This window comes from Adiantum capillus-veneris, chromosome 4 (assembly GCF_014529385.1).
Source record: "Adiantum capillus-veneris isolate H3 chromosome 4, ASM1452938v2, whole genome shotgun sequence".
Lineage (NCBI taxonomy): Eukaryota > Viridiplantae > Streptophyta > Polypodiopsida > Polypodiales > Pteridaceae > Adiantum > Adiantum capillus-veneris.
In genome coordinates, this window is record NC_140934.1 from 16,388,846 (window position 1) to 16,408,784 (window position 19,939).

Here is a 19,939-nt window from a genome sequence, read left to right on the forward strand (position 1 = left end):
CCTTCTTAGAAGCAGTGGCTGACTTGGAACAGATTAAGGTCACAAAAGGAGCCCAGTTCGAAGGCGCCAAGCCCACAGCAGAAGCCATCTTGAAAAATACTTTTCAGTAGGTGTCACTATACGACATGCTAAGGCTCGATGCAACACTTAGAAGTGACACCCTGTCAGTCATTCAGTCTCTGTACCCGGGGGCTGGGCCTAGTGGCGAGCACCTCCCTATACAGCCCTCAGAGTCCTATTTGATTTCCTATCCATCTGCTCCCCTCACCGATTATAAAAGTCCTCGCCTCACTGTATCTATTCTTGGGCACCAGCTATCCGGCGTCATCGTTGATGGAGGATCTGGAATCAATTTGATGCCCGAATTCACTATGATGGCCTTAGGTCTAAAGCCTACCAGACCTGCTCCTTTCACTGTTACATTGGCTGATCAGAGAACAGTCTACCCAGTGGGCATAGTCGACAAGGTGCCTCTGAAGGTACAAGATTTCACTTTTAACTTGGATTTTGTGGTAGTTAATCTTCCTCTGGTAGAGGGAGGTTATCCCTTGCTGATTGGTAGGCCATGGCTGCGACATACGAAAGCACTTCACGACTGGGGAACCGACGCCATGTGGATACATACTCTTGGCTCTCCAATGCAACAAATTCGTCTCGAAGGAGGTATGGATCCGGTCGTTCAGCATAGCTCTTTGTCAGTAGAGTCCAACCCTGACTTGGAGCAGCAGGTCCCTCCCAATGGGTCCGATGAAGACTTACTACAGTGGTTAGAAGCCACCTCTTCGATGCAATGCTATGTAGTCTCTCTTCAACCTTTGCCAACAGATTCACCCTCGCCCCTTGATCCTACATCTGAAGCTACACATGAGACCAAGAATCCCAGTCAGCCAAGTGAGCCAGAACCAAGTGGACCAGTCTCTGGTGCCCATCCTTCAGAGGGTCCCTTGATGGAAACCGTCGGCCTGGGTGAGCCTATAACCCACCATAGAAGGGGAAAAAAGTCTCCCTTGCAAGAATTGGCCAACACCCCAGCTCCCTCCTTAGCCTCTACTCCATCTGACTCTCCACCCATGCCGGAGCACTTTAAGGTATCTGAGGATTTACCATTTGTAGAGCTTCCATCAGGTTGGTTGCAGGAAGAGTATGCTGATTCCAACATTGATCAGACGCCAGCTCATAATGTCCAAAGGCTAACAGAGGCGGCACAGTCTTCTCCACCTGACGCAGCCTCGACCACTGCACCGCCTGACCCAGTCAGAGAGGTCAACCTAGGCGGCCCTGACAACCATCAGTCCATCTTATTAGCCACTTGGTTATGGGATCACCCCGCTCTACTCGACCTGGTAATCTCCTTCGTGCGCTCTTTCAAAGATGTGTTTGCCTGGTCTTACCACGATTTAGAAGGAATCCCAGTAGAGCTAGGAGTCCACACAATTCCTCTGGTTGAGGGGGCTAAGCCGGTCAAAGGACGGGCTTACAAACTGAATCCCAAGTATGCAGAAGCAGTCAAAATCGAGTTGGAAAAAATGCAAGAAGCAGGTATTATTGTACCAGTAGAGCACTCAGAATGGTTGTGTTCTATGGTTATTGCCCCAAAGAAGCAGTCCAACAAAATTCGAGTTTGTGTCAACTATCGGGCTCTGAATAAGGTCACAATCCCGGATGGATTTCCGACACCTTTTACTGAGAGAGTCCTCGAAGATTTCGCTGGCCATGTACTGTATAGTTTTATGGACGGGTTCAGCGGCTACAATCAGTTAGGAATACATCCTGACGACCAAATCAAAATAGCTTTTGTGACTCCCTTGGGGTATTTTCATCTACACTAGAATGTCTTTTGGGCTTAAAAATGCACCGCCTTCTTTCAATCGCATAGTATATCTCATCTTTTGTCCTCTGCTTACTGATCACCTTCGCATATTCATGGATGACTTTTCCACCTTCTCGGGTGCTCAATGTTCGACCCCAGTAGAAAATCTAAAGGAGTATCTTGCTCAGCTCTCTGCAGTCTTCCTCAGGGGCAGAGAGGCACATTTGAAGCTCAATCCGAACAAATGTCATTTTTTGGTCATAGAGGGCACAGTGTTGGGCCATGTGGTGTCTGCTCAAGGTTTGGCACCGGACCCAGAGAAGATAGTGGCCATCTTGAAGTTACCTCCTCCCATAAATCCCAAAGGTGTTCAGAGCTTTGTGGGCCACACCGGCTATCATCGCAGGTTTATACGTATATATCCACAGGTGGCTCAACCATTGACCCGGCTCACCAGTGCTGCTATTCCCTTCCGGTGGTCAACACCCGAGGCCGAAGCATTTGCATACCTCAAAAAACGTCTCACTGAAGCGCCTATTCTAGTTGCCCCAGATTGGGCCCTACCTTTTCATGTGCATACAGATGCCAGTCTGCTCGCTGTGGGTGCTGTGCTGACTCAGCCTAGCAAAGAGTTCAACTTGGATCGCCCTGTACATTATGCAAGTCGCCTACTCACCAAAGCAGAGCGAAACTATAGCACCACAGAGAGGGAAGGATTGGCTATAGTGTATGCTCTACACAAATTTCGTCACTATTTGCTAGGGGTCCACTTCACAGTTATCACTGATCACCATGCCTTGCGCTATCTGCTTAATAAGCCACAGGTTGCAGGTCGAGTATGGCGATGGCTCCTCCTATTTCAGGAGTTTGATTTTGAAGTGGTACTCCGTCCTGGTAAGCATCATGTAATGGCTGACCACCTCTCTCGCATTTACACAGGCGAAGAAGCTACCGGGATTGCGGATGACTTCCCAGATAGCAGTCTTTTTAAAATAGATACAACACCGGAATGGTACGGCGAGGTCCTACATTTTCTATCTACTGGGCTGTACCCAGAGAGGGCATCCCCACTGCAAAAGAGGAGATTGTTGTTGAAGTTCAGGCCTTTCACTCTGATTGGGAGCCAGCTCTACAAAGCGGGACTAGATGGTGTTCTGAAGCGTTGTGTCTCGCCTCATGAGGTGGAGCATATTCTGGAGGATGCCCACAATGGTCCCACTGGTGGCCATTACCCTGGTCACATCACTGCTCAGAAGATTCTACAGAGTGGTCTGTGGTGGCCCTACATTTTTAAGAATGCAATAGCATATTCTAAGGTTTGTGATGTGTGCCAGAGATGTGGGCCGAAGCCGAGTAAGCAATCCAACCGTCCTTTGCAGGTCTCGATGGCGTGGCTATCTTTTGAGAGATGGGGTTTGGACTTTGTGGGACCAATATATCCCCCGGCTCAACCAGGTAATCGCAAATATCTGCTAGTGGCTACAAACTATGCAACAAAGTGGGCAGAGGTACTAGCGACAGTAGATTGCACTGGCAATACAGTGGCCAAATTTTTATATGAAAATATTTTATGCAGATTTGGATGTCCCTTACAGATCACCAGTGATAGAGGCAGTCATTTTGTCAATGACATGATCTCAAATTTGCTGGCCAATTACAAGATTTTTCATCGCAAGTCGTGCTCTTATTACCCTAGAGCCAATGGACAGGCCGAGAGCATCAACAAGGTTCTGATCGCCCTACTGAGGAAAGCATGTCATCTCCATCCAGCATCGTGGGCTCAGGCTGTGCACGGCACTCTTTGGGCATACCGCACATCTTTCAAAGCAACAACGAATCAAACGCCTTTTCAACTCGCTTTCGGTTTGGAAGCCATAGCTCCATTTGAGTTCAACTCCGGTTCCCCTAGGGTGGGCAGTCTGCGTGCAAGTTGGGGCATGGAATCTGCCTCTATCTCCCGTCTCACCTTATTGGATGAAAGCCTCCTTTTAGCTTCTCGTTCTCTGCAAGCGGAACAACTTCGTCGCAAAGCGTGGCATGATCGCCACCTCAGAAAGCCAAAAATAACGCAAGGCACATTGGTGCTACTCTATCAGGCAAAATATTTGAAAAAAGCAAAGAAGCTGGTTCCAGCTTGGCAAGGGCCCTTTAGAGTACAAGAGGTTTTGCCACAGGGGGCTGTCCGGTTAGTCACTTTGGAAGGCGTTCCTTTGCCACTGGTAAATGGCTCCAGAATCAAGTGCTATTACTCCTCTGATTAAAGGGTCTGCAACAATCCTGCCATCTGTAGGTTCTATGTCCCATCTCTCTCCTCCCCACTATCTTTCCATCAGAACGGGTGTTTTGTTACTGTCTCAATTATGCTCTCCTCACGACTAGCTTTCCACTAGAATGGATGCTCTGTTACTGTCTCAATTTCTGCTATGTCTTGTTATTTGCGGTTAAGTATTAAGGTCCTTCCAGTTAAGCTTTCAGTCAAGCTTCTCGTCGGAGTGGTTTTGTTCAGTTTGACAAGTGGAATCTGCTTGGGGACTCTTGGGGACTCTGCTTAGATGGCATTTGGGATAATGAACAAGGTGTAATCAAGGACTTGACTTGATGAGACTCCCAATGCCATACTGTCTATGGGAAGAATATGGCAGAGTTTATGTCAAAGAACTTTGATTCCAATAGCAGAAAAAACCTTTGGTGCCATTAAACTTTCAGCTTTGCTGTAGGAACCTCAATCTCCTAATGAGTCAAAATTACCCTCCCTTTTATCTGCTCGAGATTTGTAGCTGCTCAAAAATTAGCACTTTGTACCTTCTCTTTGCTTCTGCTATCACTTTGTACCGAGTGTGATCGTTGCGCCCTACCTATCCCAACCCCAAACCCCTCGCCCCTAACCTCTCCGCAAACACACTCACCCCTACTCTATACCAACCCCTCGCCCCTACCCTCCCTTACTTCCCTCGCCCTTACCTACCCTCAACCCCCTCGCCCCTATCCACTATTTTCCCCCTCGCCCATACCCACTCTCTCCCCCCTCGCCCCTATCCACTATTTTCCCCCTCGCCCCTACCCACCCTCAACCCCCTCGCCCATACCCACTCTCTCCCCCCTCGCCCCTATCCACTATCTCCCCCCTCGCCCCTATCCACTTATTCCCCCTCGCCCTTACCTACCCTCAACCCCCTCGCCCCTATCCACTATTTTCCCCCTCGCCCATACCCACTCTCTCCCCCCTCGCCCCTATCCACTATTTTCCCCCTCGCCCCTACCCACCCTCAACCCCCTCGCCCATACCCACTCTCTCCCCCCTCGCCCTTATCCTCTAAATATCCCTCGACCCTACCTCCCTTACTCCCTCGCCCTTAACCTACCTGAACCCCTTGCCCAATTCCGCCTGCATCCATCGATTAGCAATCAAAACCCATCGTTTTCAATCCATCGCGTGCTTTAAAACAGCCATAGCTTTTTAACTCATCATCCGCTGCCTCCATCGCTTTGAAAGGACAAGCTATTCGTTTCTTGCGTATTCAAGCTTTTTCAGAGTTAGCACTGCACACTGCAGATTGACACAACCAGGAATTCTCTTTACAATGGTTGGAACAAGCAAGCAAGTAAGGAAAAAAAAAGCTCTCTCTCCAGAGAGGCCAACTGAGACATCCCAAAGTTCTGCAGAGGCAGAGGATGTGGATACATCCAGCCATGGCCTCACTGATGTGTCCTCCACTGATCACAGTGATGAAAATTACAAGGAGTCCGAATCAAGCTCTGCTTCCGACTCCGAGTCTTCGAGCAACGAGGAAGAGGAAGAGGATGAAGAAGAAGAAGCTGTAAAGAACCAAAAGAAGAGAAAAGCCATCATGCAGGTACTGGGTCATCCAATTCCTCGGCCTCCTTCTTCCAAGACCCAAACCAAGTTCACATTGAACTTCCATCTGCAGCAGCCTCATCCGTCGCTTCGAGAAGTCCTATCAAAAGACCAGCTACACAAGATAGGATTGTCAGCATTAGCAGACATCGATCTGCCTTCGGATATTCCCATGGATATGGTGCATGCACTCCTCAAGTTTTTTCCCAAAGTCAGAGGACACCCATTGACTGCTACACGAATAGGTAACGCCTTGGGGATGACAACTTTTCCTGCAGTGAAACCGGCTACGCGCACCTATTCCTAACTTTCGAAAGATGCGACAATCGAGGCATGCAAAGAACTACTCAGTATGAATCATGTTGGCTATGCAAGGAATAAACAGCTCTGGTCCATTTTCAAGTATTACTTTTTGGTAAGAGATCCTAAAGTCGGCAAGGGCAAGGGCAAGGGCAAGGGCAAGGGCAAGGCCAGATGTGACGTGCCTACTATATTCTCGCACTGCGAAGGCCTATACTGCCTCATCCACACCATCCCATGTGGCTTTCATCAAATTTTATTTACCTCTTTACAGTCTCGGGCTAAAAGATTCAGAGCTTAGATGCAATCTGTGCAATCTAGCTTTCAATGCTTCGCAGCTCCGATGTTGGCCTAGGTGATTAATATACCTGTTAGTCCTATGGATGTGGATGCGGCGATGCAGCGTAAAAGCTCTAAGGGAAAAGGAAAAGATATTGAACAAACAAAGGATCTATCTGAAAAGCCAAAGAAAAAGAGGGCAAAGGTAGTGAAGGACACAGTAGCATCTTTAGTATCCCTGCCAGTCTCCGAAAGCCAACAGCATGGACATCGTGGCCAGGTCACCACCACCACTCAGTTTGGAGATAGACTTAGCTGGCTGGACATTTATGGGCCGTTGGTGGCTCTTATGGTTGTACATATGAGTAGTCGTGTTTTGGGGGCAGTTCTATCTTATCTTGCATGTAGTCGTCTAGAGGAAGTCTTACACAGAGCACTGCTTCACCATCCCTGCACATCTGAGCCTCGACACCCCATTTTGTACCTGTGAGTCCTGGGCTGGAGCGGAGTGTGCTGCCACGCCAGAGTATGTACATGGTTCTTTGAGCTAGTCGAGTCCACATGTTCTGGTCCACTGTTGTGTCTCTGTTGTTATCCATTGTTTCTGTGTTGTTATCCGTTGTTTCTGTGTTTCATTCTGTTTGAGAGAGTTTTCATTTGTTTGAGTGAGATTGTCACCCACATTGCACCGAGGGGCACCCACACTGTAGAGAGCACGACACATTATCCGCGCTACAATGCTCCACCCCAGAGGGACTCGCAAGAGAAGTCCCCCTCGCCCGACCCTGCAGAGCCCACCATCCGACTTGCTTTTTCACCGACAGAGCCAGCGAGCCTCGCAGCAGAGGTGGAATGTCTCCAGGCGACCTCTGTCATCTGCAAAACTCTCGGCACCAAACCTAGCACAGGAGAGTTGCGTGATCTTCTCCAGGCCCGCCTTCTCGCAAAGGTGGGCAAGATCTTGTATGTCCAGTTCCTCGGACGCGGCTACTATCAGATAGAGTTCGAAACTTCTGAGATGGCGTCCAAGGTCATCGCGATGAGCCCCTTGGCCATCCGAGCAATTCAAGCCCACTTTCGATAGTGGAGACATGGGTTTGATCCAGCTATAGATGTTCTGGTAGAGGATACAGACCTTCCCATCTCCGTCTGCTTTCCCAGTTTGAGGAGAGAGTACCTGCCACTGTTGTCCAGGATAGGCTCAAAGATTGGGACTGTCCTGGAGACACCTTGCACGGGAGCCTCTGTAGCTGCCAAGGCGGCCAACATCCCCTCAGTACGTGTTTTGGTACGGGACACCCACACGCTTTCAAAGGTCATCCTACTACCTCGGATGAGTGGGGGTTGGTTCCGCCAGAGCGTGGAATATTAGGGTCTCCCAAATCAGTGTTTCATTTACAGACAGATGGGCCATTTGGCAAAGGTCTGTCCTCGCAGGAGACCTCAACCCACAGTGCATGCGCAACCTCCCAAGGCTAAGCAAGCCTAGCAGCCAAACACTCAGGACGCACAGGTTGGTACCTCGACTGAGACCAGCGATCAAACAGTTGACGGTTGGCAGCAAGTGCCTGGTCGTCATCGACAGGGGCGGGCTCGCTCCACTGCTCCCCCTGGTGGCCGACCTTCTGCAGCTCAGTAGCATTGGGTTCCAACTGGTAACCGTTTTGACCCCCTTCAGCAGGACCCGCCTGAGAAGGCCCTGTCCACTTCAGCTCCTCCACCTCCACCTCCACCTCTTCCCTTTGACATTGCCGCTCCGCCTCCCCTGTCTCCTCCCCCTCCCCCACCTCCAACTTCGCCTCCTGTCCCTCCTTTCTCCCCTATGGGGCCGACAGCCTCATCTCTCGACCCCTCCTCCACTCCTTCTCAGACGTAGGGTATTGGACACGCTTCTATTGCGAAGCGTTCTCTTGGTAGTGCTTTCGCTACGAGCCGTGTGGATTGAGAGGGACAGCCCCACTTGAGGCCGCCTTTTTGGTGCAGACTTCTCCCTTTGCAGCAATCCTTAGAGATTTGACTAGCTTCGACATTCGCAGACGCTTGGACTTCTTCGACTACAGCTTCACTCAGTTTCTGGGTGACTCTTCTCCTGACCTGGAGGAGGCTAGCTTTTGCGTCCACGTCCTCTTTCTTGCAGCTAGACGCATTGAGGCTTTGGACACAGCGGTGGGTTTCTCCTTTCCGTTGTGTGGTAGAGATCTCACAGAGTGGACCCAGCACATAGTTCTTGACTGGCTCCAGATTCAGGCTACTGAGTTCTCACACCACACAGGGGACTTAGGGGTGACAGATCTGGTGCAGACACTTTGGCCACTAGCCAAGTTCAGAGTGACGCCTCCGGATACAGCAGGTTCAGCCACATTGTGGTGCATTTGTTTGCTGACACTCAGAGCCGTCCTTGTTATGTATTCATGGACAGAGGATGTAGCCCTTCGTGCTGCACGCTTGGCTTGGGCCTGGGCGGGACAATCACTTCTTTCGCGCTTGTCTAGAGGTCGTTCGGATGCGGATTACTCCCCACCCAAACCGGCCTCAAAGATAGCAAGGTTGGCTACTACGGCAACATCTGTTTTTTCTCACTAACTCCACGAGGATCATCTCATGGAATGTGCAAGGATTAGGAGGGTCCCAGTTTCAGCGTCAGAGGGGTCAGCTGTGTCAGGAGCTTTAGAGATGCCTTGTGGGTGGTGAGATTGATATTTTTATGCTATAGGAGCATCATCTTTGTGAGAGCCGCATTCGACGGTGTGGTCAGATTTTGTGTGGTCTCTATGAGAATTTTTGGTGAGCTGCATTTGGACTTGGAGGTATCGAGGGTGGGGTATGTATGACTATTACGGATTCTTTGCAGCAGGCCTTTGTGGGTAGAGGGATTATTGGGCCAGGCAGAGCTAAGTGGATTACTATGCGCTCAGTGGATTACTATGCAGGTTCAAAGTTGCCTCATGGGCTTCTTGAACATCTACGTTCAATGTGGCGAGTGCACGTGCAGAGTTTTGGGCTCATATTGTAGAGTCTCTGCCGCATTCAGAGCAATGGTGCATTGGGGGTGACTTCAACATGTTGGAGGACCCCTCTGACAGGATTGGAGGTAGCCATACTACTGTGCATGGAGTTGAGTTGGCAGCTTGGGAGAGGTTATGTATGACTCTGCAGGTTTCAGATATGTGGAAGCACTCTAGCTTTGTGAGGCCACCAGGCAGCCTGGTGGCTTTCTCTCGTTCGGACCATAGAGTGGGAGGAGTGAATCTATCTCGGATAGATCGCTTCTACACTAGTGACCACTTCTGTGACTTGGGTGGGTCAGTTAGCATTTTGGCTGGGACTTCTTTTTCGGACCATGCACCAGTGATCCTCACAGTGACAGATAGACAAAGGAGGGGGAGCACGATGCTTCGCATCCCTGAGAGGGTCTTGCTGAACTCTTCTCATGCAAGACTCTCCTGTTGAGAGATTGGCCTCTGGACTTGCTGAACTTAGTCGGCTATTTCTCCAGGAGTCTACGGCCTGCTGGCTGCAGCGAGAGAGGAGGAGCAGCGTCTCCGACGAGGCGTTGCTTCCCTGCAGAGGATACAAGAGCAGCATCCAAATAGTCCTTGGTTGGAGGAGTACTTACAGTAGGCTCGCCAGGAGCTTGCCAGCACAGAGGAGAGGCACCAGGAGTTTGCTTTTCATTGACAGGCATCTCAGTAGACCCAGGTGGGTGACAGAGTGAAAGGGGCTTTCTTTGAGATAGTGGGGCCCAGAGGGCATGCGTGCAATTGCCACCGACTTTTACCGTGACCTGATGTCAGCAGAGCCTCAGTCAGAGCGTCAGGATGCATACAGGGAGCAGGTGTGGGCACATATGCCTTGTCTTGTGACTAAGGATATGCGCCAGAGGCTTGAGCTGCCCCTACAGTTACAGGAGCTCCACGCGGCCCTCAAAGCACTTCCCCGTGGTAGCTGTCTAGGTGAGGATGGTCTAACTCATAGCTTTTTCTTAGAGTAGTGAGATGTGCTTGGCTCAGATCTTTGCAGCGCTTTTCAGTACATCCTACACACAGAGGAGATGCCTGACAGCATGAGTGAGAGCCTGATCTACCTCATTCGACAGTGGCGACCCATCACCATCCTCAACTCAGCCTACACAATTCTTGCCAAGGCTCTGAGTTTGAGGATTCAGCCACTTCTAAAGAGCATCATACATGGGACACAGACAGGTTTTGTCAAGGAGCGTAGTATCCTTGACAACATCTTTACTTTTTGGGAGGCATCTGCCCTCGCACGCCTCCGTGGTGAGGATCTGGTGATACTTCTTCTCGATTTTGAGAAGGCCTACGATAGAGTTGACTGGGACTTTTGGAGGGCACTCTACGCAGGATGGGCTTCTCAGATGCCTAGATGCGAGGTGTGTCAGCTCTGTACAGACAGGCACACAGCCAGATACTTTTGGCAGGTGGTAGAGGAGATCGTTTCATGCTCACACATTCGGTCAGACAGGGCTGCCCTCTTGCCCCCTTCCTCTTTTTGTTCTATGCTGAGGCAATGAGCAAGTTTTTGGTTTCATAGCAAGTGGTCTATGTGGCTTAGCGCTTCCTATTCGCGGAGATGAGCTACTGGCTGCTGAGTTCGTAGACAACTCACCCTTGTACTTGGAGGGCCAGAAAGCCAACCTTCACAGGTGTGAGCAGGCCCTTGAGATCTTTTGTTGTGCATCAGGCGCACGGATCAACTGGAGAAATACAGTGGCTTTCGCAGTTGGTAGTGCTCCAACGCCTTTTTGGCTACCAGGTGAGGGTTTCAGATGGATTCCCCCAATGACTGCAGCTCGGTACTTGGGCTGTCAGGTTGGCTTGGACTTGTCTCTTGAGGAGCAGATTGCTCCCCTCCTCGTGTCCATCAAGAGGAAGTTGTTACATTGGAGCTTCACACAACTTTCTCTGGCAGGCAGAGTTGTAGTGGCCAACCAGGTGTTGTTGGCTACTATGTGGTACATCACTTCTTGTTGGATCTTTTCGAGTTCTTGCATCAACCAGGTAGAGAGGCTGATCAGGAACTTCCTTTGGTCAGGGCATGACACTCAAATAGCCCTGGCCAAAGTCGCATGGCAGGTCATCATTCTTCCTTGTTCTCAGGGAGGGTTGGGGATCATAGACCAAGCACAGCAGAGCAGAGCCCTTCTAGGAAAGTTTATCGTCAGAGGACTTCTTCCAGGGGAGGAGCCCTGGAAGGAGTTTTTGCTTTAGCGGCTTAGTGCTAGAGTGCCTCAGGCTTGAGGCCCCTAGCGACCTTCGACCAGATGGATTTTCACAAAGATGCGCAGAGTTGGCGTGAGCAAGAGACTGGAGGACCGCTTCGCTCTGAGTCTGCTTTGATCCTGGGGAGCAGCTTCGGAGAGGCCTGGAGCAGTGCCAGCCTACCTGCATGGAGGAGCGCCTGAGACAGCCCCTTTTTTGGAACCTCATGGTTAGCACTCAGAGAGGCCACTTGGTTGGTAGTAGGCCTCATGTTTCCTGGGGTCCCATGGCAGAGGGTCCGGCACGCACTTTAGGTGACTGGCTACAGTTTTCAGGCTTATCAGAGGAGGTTTTGAGCATCCAGCTTCAGGGCATGAGAGGGGTGCAGAGCATGTGTCACGACATCACAAAGGCGGTACTAGCTGAGTGGCTTACGCCTCTCGAGTCAGCGAGCCTTCACGGGACTGGAGGTTATCATCGCAGTTCGGGCTTGCTCAAAGACTATCCCCTCCCTGTTTTTCGAGCTACAGGGTAAGGGCCGTTTACACCGTGTCTCAATAGAGGCCCCACAAGTGGCAGTGCTGTTTTCAGAGGATCCGAGTTGTGGGCATCTGTGGGAGGACTTGGGTCATCGATCCTGACCCAGCAGCTCTTGAGAGTGGCCACTGAAGGCTGTGGGCTTGGGAGTGTTGTCCTCTCGCACGAGTGCAGTGGGATCTTGAGAGTGGTTCTAGAGGGACCCTTTCTCCTCAGTCGACCATCCAGGTGTCCCCTTCTTTCAGTACATTGTTCGTATGGACGTCACATACTAGCAGCACGGAGAGAGGCTCGTCCTACTGCAGCACCTCATTTGTAGGAGGAAGGTCTCATAGCTGAGTTCTTGTCCACCTTTTGGGCAAGGTTGTGGGACTCCAGACAGCCGCGACGAGTCAAATTGTTCCAATGGCTGGTTGCACATCAGGCTACAGCAGTTGGGAGCTGGCTTGTACAGAGTGGTCTCTCGGCAGCACGCGCAGCTTGTGACCATCCTATGGAGAGTCAGCGCCATCATCTTTGGGATTGTCCTTTGGCATAGCAGGTTTGGCTTCATGTCCTTTGGCCAATGCCAGCTCTTTCCATGGCACGGCAGTACACTTGGGGGGCAGTTGCTTGGTCCACTCTCACAGGACCAGCACTTCAGTTTGAGCTATCCTCCACCAGCAGGATGATAGTAATGCAGGGGGGTCGACCCACACCCCAGCATGCTACAGAGCTTACTCCACAGGAGTGGAGCAATGAGAGAGAGGAGTGTTGGGAGCTCATCTATGGCCTGACACTCTGGTTCATTTGGCGGGCCCGCTGCTTTCACATCTTTGAGGCTCGCTTAGTACCACCAGCAGAGACTATTCGAGATCTTTGGCTAGAGCTGGTCCATACTCTCAGAGGACAGTTCGATCTTTAGACTACCTTGTATGTGTCATGCAGTAACAACAAACCCACCCAAGATCTTGGCACAAAGACCCTTGATCTTGCTGGATAGTCTAGACCCACTGGACCATACTTGACTAGACCACGCTAGACTCAACTAGACCACTCCACCTAGATAGGGGTGAGAGAGACTAGACGGGGTAGACCGAGCTGGACGAGGCAAAGATGGACTATACCAAGCTTGACGAGGACGAAGGTGGACTAGAACAAGCTGGTTGAGGCCAGTCTAGACCAGCAGACTAGACAAGGCTAGCTAGCTCCTCGACCATGTACGCTCAAGAAAGTGAGACTTCACTTGAGGTCCCACCGGGCATGCCAAAAATGAGAGCATCTATAGCAGGAAAAGTGTGTTGTGCTCTCTAGTGTGGGTGCTCCTTAGTGAAATATGCGGGAAACCTCACTTCAACAGAAAGAAAACACAACATAGCAATGGAACAAACAACAGACTTATAACTCAATGGGACTCGACGAACTCATGGAATCAGTGCAGATTCTGGTTGGCAGCACACTCACCTCCAAGCCGATGACTCATAGGTACAATGGGGGTATCGAGGTTCCAATGTGCAGGGAGAGTGCAAACGTGCAGTGCTGGACACAAGACTCAAGACGCTAGATCATAGAAGTAGATGAAGCATACAACGAATAGATACACATATATACAATCATAAAGAGCCACCAACGGCTAGCAAAATATCCCTGACAGTCCAGCTACGTCTATCTTCAAACTATGGTGGTGGTGATCTGGCCACGGTGTCCACTAGACCACCACCTGTATCTCTGCCACGTGTCATTTCCCAGACAAGAGTCCATCGTGTGTGAACCCCAAACCAGCTGTAACTAATTGCTGTCCCATGCAAGTGACATTGTATCCCTGCTACATGCCCTTGGAAAGTGGAATTCATGCAAGCAATTTCCCAATCAGACATGTAAACCGGTATATCTATGCGGTAGAGCTAAATTTTTTCTCTTTATCATTGCATCTGACACATTCTAAAATTATATCTTTCGTATTTGAACACTCCATTAAATAGTTTTTTCTTTAAGCAGGAAAAGGTTCTGGCTGGAGTTTCTGCACAAGGTTATCTTTACTTCTGGCGGGTTCCAGAACCTAAACCAGTAAGACTGCTGAGTTTTTATCTTTATGGATTGGCCTTGAATTGATCTCAGATAAACAATGAAGACAACCTATCAATGTGACTTGTTGCTTGCAATCAGATCTTCGAGGTTTCTCTTGGCCACCCAGCTCAACCTGGGCCTATTTGTGTTGATTCCAGCAACCAGGTGCTAAATGAATTCTAAGTGACTAAAAGCCTCCTCTCAATTGACCTTTTTTTTAACCCATACTGATTCCTTATTCATATTATTGACCTTCAAGAATCTTGTTTACCATAGGGAATGAGCTGCAGGATTCTTAAAGCTGTCATAGGTTAACAAGCCTTGAATGTCATGACTCAGATCCCTTATCAGATATTATATACATCCAAAGCACTTGGATTTCCGCTTTCCTTTCTTCTCTTCTCTTTTGTAGCATGTTTCATTTCCATGGTCATGCGTTAATACCCTTCAGGATCTAGCTTGCACAACAGGAAATAACCCAAGCCATTGTCACACATGGAGCAGGCATAAGGAACAGACATTGAGCTCATCTCCCAGCCACATAGCCAATATGGACTCAAGCCCGAAGCCTAAGCTCCTACCACAAGAAGGGCTGGCCTTGCATACCACCAACCCAAATCACACTTGGTATATGGGTAGAACTGCCTAGGGTATAGAGTCTAAGCGTGGTAATTGCAAAAGAATTTTCACAAGGCACCTAATGCAAAAGAGACTACCAACTCCTTGATTGCATGGAACTTAGGATGTTGCTTCTCTTTGACAGATGTTTGCTGTAAGAAGTCGATAGGGACCTTTGATCAAGAACCGATTTGAGTAGGAGCGGAATATAATGAGTGTAATGGTCCAAATAGGGAATCTCATCTCGACTAATTGTTCATCTTCATGGGCCATTTCCATTACAAACATCATCTAGATGATTCCTAGGCCAAAACATGGAATCATCCACATACGCTTGTGCCACAAAATGATCACAAGAAGGTAGTTCCAATCCATGCAATCAACCAGGTACCGTCAAGGAGTCCAAATAATGTAGTAGAGAATGAGTAACAATAGCATATAGCATGGCACTCAACGGACATCCTTGCCTTACCGAACAACCAAGATTCCATGACTACGTAAGCTCACCATCAATTATTTCGGAAGATTGGTTGTGTTCATAAAGAAAGTAAACTACACGGTGCATTTTCAATCCAAAACCTAAGCCGCCATGACCTGTGCAATAAAGTCCCACTGAACAGTATCAAATGCTTTCTCTATATCAACTTGCATGATGAGCACATATTGGCTAGTATACTTTGCATATTCAATGCCGATGAAAGCATTAGCAAGATTATCCATGATTTGCCTGCGAGGGATAAATCCATATTGAGCGGCATGTATGCCGGACAATAAGTGGTGTTTAATCCTCGCAGCAATCATTCTCGACATCAATTTGTAAATAACCGGCATAAGAGTAATAGGCCGCCAATCAGAAAAGGATTCATAAAGTGATTGCTTAGGCAACAATTTCACCAGACCTTCTTTCCACGATTGTGGCATACATTGCATAGTCCATGCCTGATTTATCAAAAGGGTAAAGGCAACATATTCAATGATTCCCAAAAGTGGAGGAAAAACTCAACCGTCAGACCATCCCACCCAAGGGATTTCCAATGACCAAGATACAGCAGAGTACTATATGGTTCAGCTTCAATAAAATCAGCCTCAAGTGTATCTACATCGTCGTCAGTCATAATAGGATGTACATACGATACGAGCAGTTGTCTAGCTTGCAAGACCTATTGAGAGGGAGTTTTAGGAGCTGCAAACACTCGTTGAAAATGATTCACCATGCAGTGTGCTAATTGGATTTTATTAGTAGTCCATTGTCCAGCATTATCCTTCTCTCTTCTAATGGCCATGGATTACCGCGAATGATGCAAAGGCTTAAAAAATTGTTTTGATGGCACAGTCTTTATCCAAAAGAGCATATTGCCTTGATCTAACTTTCCATTTGTCCAGTTTTTGCTTGTTATTATGCATCAAAGAAATTTTAGCATCACATAAGGTCTCTCGCTCAGAAACAGTGAGCTGCCTAGAATCTGCAAGCGTTTCCAACTCTTGGCATATTGCCTTATCTCCTTCCACCTTACCTCTTTGCCATTGCATATACCAAGATCTTGAGTGTGCATCATGAGCAAAAGTGTAACCTCTATCTGTAGAGCTAGTGAGAGCCCACAAATCTAAAATACCCGCATCACAAACCATACTATCCCATGAGAAACTCTCAGAACTCAACATATGCGAATGACCATATGTATTGTCAGTGTTTGTAGGCGTATTATTAAAGTTCCCACACCAAAATGCATGCGACCGCGAAGGATATTTGGTTAGCTCTTGCCAAAGGTAACTTCTTTGGACGGAAGCAGTACAAGCATAGATCCCAGCTACTTCCAAAACATTCCCTTGAACAGGACATTGGACAGCCATCCATCGCCCCTTAGGGTCATTGTGTGCCGATATTGGCGGCAATTCATGACGCACCATCATCAAAACACCGGAATAACTACCGGTGCCAGCATAAGCAATCCAAAATCCTACAAAATATGAAGATTGACCTGCAAATTCATGTTGATTATGTTCCTACAAAACCACTATATCTACTTTATGTGTATGGACATAGTTCCAAGTCAGCTTCCACTTATTGTGATTGCACAACCCACGCACATTATATGTAAAACATCTGAGAGGAGAATGCATCTGTACAATATTTACAAGAGAACAATTAGAACGGGCTACAAAGAAGTAGTTCCCATTGGCACATCTGCATCCATGCCAACAACCAACAACGAAGAATCTACATGCATTCCTTGCAAATAAGGGAAGTGCATATTTGCTATCGCAGATATAGGATAATCAAAGCATCTTTGTATATACAAACCACTCTAACCTACGCTTCAGCCAGCATTTTGTTGTCATGAGAGGTAGATGCTGATTGCCTCCCACTTTTCCCATCCAAAACAGGCACATAGTTTCTCGACATGGGCGAAGCACGCGTCTTAGCCACCCTTTTTGGATTTTCCCATCCATCTTTAGAATCGTCTACTTTTGCTTTACGCTTAGCATCAGTCCTCGCATTAGATTGTACATATGGCAAAGTCCTGTTTTTATCTTTATCCTGTTGAGATTGCTTGCTTCCATTGGAATCACCCAGCTTTGTCTTCACAGACGAAGTAGAAGGAGGAACAGCAGAAGGTGGCAATTTCAATAGAGGCTCTCGACATTTAGATTGCATATGTCCAAATTTACCACAGCCAAAACAAGCACCCGCAAATTTGCCCCATTTGAGTTTAAAAGGCCTTTTGCCTACCACAGGATCCCCAGAATTGACCATTATTCCAGTAGGTGTAGGTGTAGGTTTGTTTGTATCCCAAAGCACGTAAAATCGATTGGGATTGGTTTCCAAGTTAGGAAAGTTAGGAAAGCATATGACTTTACCTTACTGTGCTGCCAAAAGAGGGAGGAAATGTGCCAAGTACGTGGAAAACCCACTATTTCCACCCAAACTGGACACCTGTGGCGGATCAAACTCTAATAACCCTTAGTACGTGTCCAGGGCAATACATGCGTCATTTGCATATCGAAAAACAAAGGCGACATTTCCAACAGTTGCGAGGGAGATTCCATATCAGCCAACAAAACCTCATAAAAGCCCCTCACACCAAAATACACCCCTCTGATAGCTTGTCTTTTGAGCGAAAAGTCAATCCACTAACCTACATCTTGTGCAATGGGCATTTTACCCGGGAAAAACAAAATAATAGCATTTAGAGCATATTGTGCAACCGGATCCATAAGTTCCTGCACAGGAATACCCACTTTAGTAGTGGGTTTTGAGCCTTTCTAGGTATTCCGGGCATCCGCAAAAATTTCAAACAGACATTCTTTAATGATATTCGCCGCATCCATTGAGGAGAAGTCCACCTTCTTCTTGCAGACTGCTTCTTCAGCCATTCAGCGGAAGTCCACCACCACACTCTAAAAACCTCGATCTAGAAACGGACACCAACTTGCCCAGAAGAAACTGTACAAGAAAAACACCACTCACTCACACTTTTTTTTTGTAAATCTGCTTTGATTAATTTACAAGTGGAAAACCTCAAAGCGACGAAAGCCCACGAAAAAGAAAGGGATACAAAGAGCGGAGCACTATGAGGCTCCGAAGGCTAGAAACAGTCAAAGTAAATCCTGTAGGTATCAAGAGTGATGTCTCCAGCGTCATAATCGAAATGCAGCACTTGACCAAGAGATAATTTGAAATAGGGAAAGGGGTCAACATAAGTGCCTTGGAACATTAAGGAGTTCCTATAGTGCCAAATGGCCCACAGAGTCCAAAATCTGACCCAGGTGAAGAACACAACAAACTGAGATTGCGGTGATTGGAGCACCCCCTTAAAGCCAAAAGCGTCTGTGAAAAGAGTAGGAAGGAAAACGCAGCCGAAAATCAGTCGATACTTGCCGAATGAAGGCTCTGGAGTGGCAACAACGCCACAGTAAGTGTGGCACAATCTTCTCAGCTTCAAGGCATCTAGAGCAGCGAGAAGACGCAATATGCCGAGCGTGTAACACACTGCCAACAGGTAGAGCTCCCACCAAGCAGCACCACAAGAAAACACGTTCCTTCAAAGGTAGATGACTCTGCCAAATGCAAGACAATATGTGTTGCCACCACAAGGATGACTCGGAAAGCGACAGTTGATTATCATGATGCACAATCCAGACATCAGACTGAAGGATGGCATAGACACTGCCAGCTGAGATGCAATCCAATCTGGTAGTAGCCAGATTCCAATCAGAGAAGTGAGAGTCCACATCCAAAGGAGGAATGGGTGAGTGATCAGCAACCATCCTTTGAATTGCCCACCAGAAAGGAGAATCGTGAGGACCCAACCGAAAGCGGGACACAGCATCAGCTAACGAAACAACATAACGAGTCATCAACCACCTAATGCACCTAACAGATTCCAAAAAATACGCTTGGCGAGGAGACCATTGAACCAAAGTCAAAGTGAAGGCCCTGCTCCAATGCAGACTCTCTAACCGAAGAGAGTTACCCATAGAGGATTGTCTGACCATTCCAAGCGAAATGCGAAGTGACAACCTTCCAATCAACAATGAGGGAAGAAGTAAAGGGACATCCAGGAAAATATTGGACATGAGGGATTACAAGCGCAACCGAGGCCGGGATAACAAAGGCAAGTAAAACTACACATAAGCCACAAGGATGCATTGGACAATCCTGAGACGCACATGAAGTGGCCCCGTGGACAATTTCCAATAATTTAACTTGGAATGCAGACGTTGGAACACCCAAGCTACTTTCTGCATAGCCGATACATTCCAACCCAGTGGATAACCCAAATGACAAACCAGAACATGTGAAGGAACAATCTCCCTAGGCCACAATATCTTATGCCAGTCACACTCTTTCAGAGGCAATAGCTTGGATTTACAAAAGTTAATTTTGAGACCTGCTGCCAATCCAAACAAGTGAAGAGTATGCATAATTTGTTGTACATCATCATAGTGATTGCGTGGGATAAACAAAGAGTCATCCGCATAGGCCTGACCAGCAAACTGCCGTCCAGAAGGTAAAGTCGGGCCATGTAGCCTACCAGTGGAAATCAAGGAATCCAAATACATAAACAAGGGGTGAGTAGCGATCGCGTAAAGCAAAGCACTCACAGGGCAGCCCTGCCTTACCGACCATCCCAAAGGCCAAGATCCTGTGAGAGATCCATCCAGCAAGCATGCAGAAGTGTTGTGTGCATACAAGAAAAGCACGACACAGGATAGCCTAGGCCCCAATCCCAAGTGTTGCATGGTATCCACAATATAATCCCAAAGAACAGT

The 19,939-nt window shown here is 48.2% G+C and overlaps 1 protein-coding gene across 9 annotated transcripts in view; it reads left to right on the forward strand.

Annotated features, from left to right (window-relative positions):
* The window catches only part of LOC147458778 (uncharacterized), a 372,832-nt gene that overhangs the window by 325,572 nt on the left and 27,321 nt on the right, over positions 1–19,939 (forward strand). For all 9 annotated transcript variants that reach the window (XM_086510216.1, XM_086510214.1, XM_086510218.1 and 6 more), the window contains 2 exons: positions 13,979–14,047; positions 14,147–14,212. In XM_086510216.1, the coding sequence (XP_086366342.1) occupies positions 13,979–14,047; positions 14,147–14,212 (135 nt within the window). The remainder of the gene's footprint in view (positions 1–13,978; positions 14,048–14,146; positions 14,213–19,939) is intronic.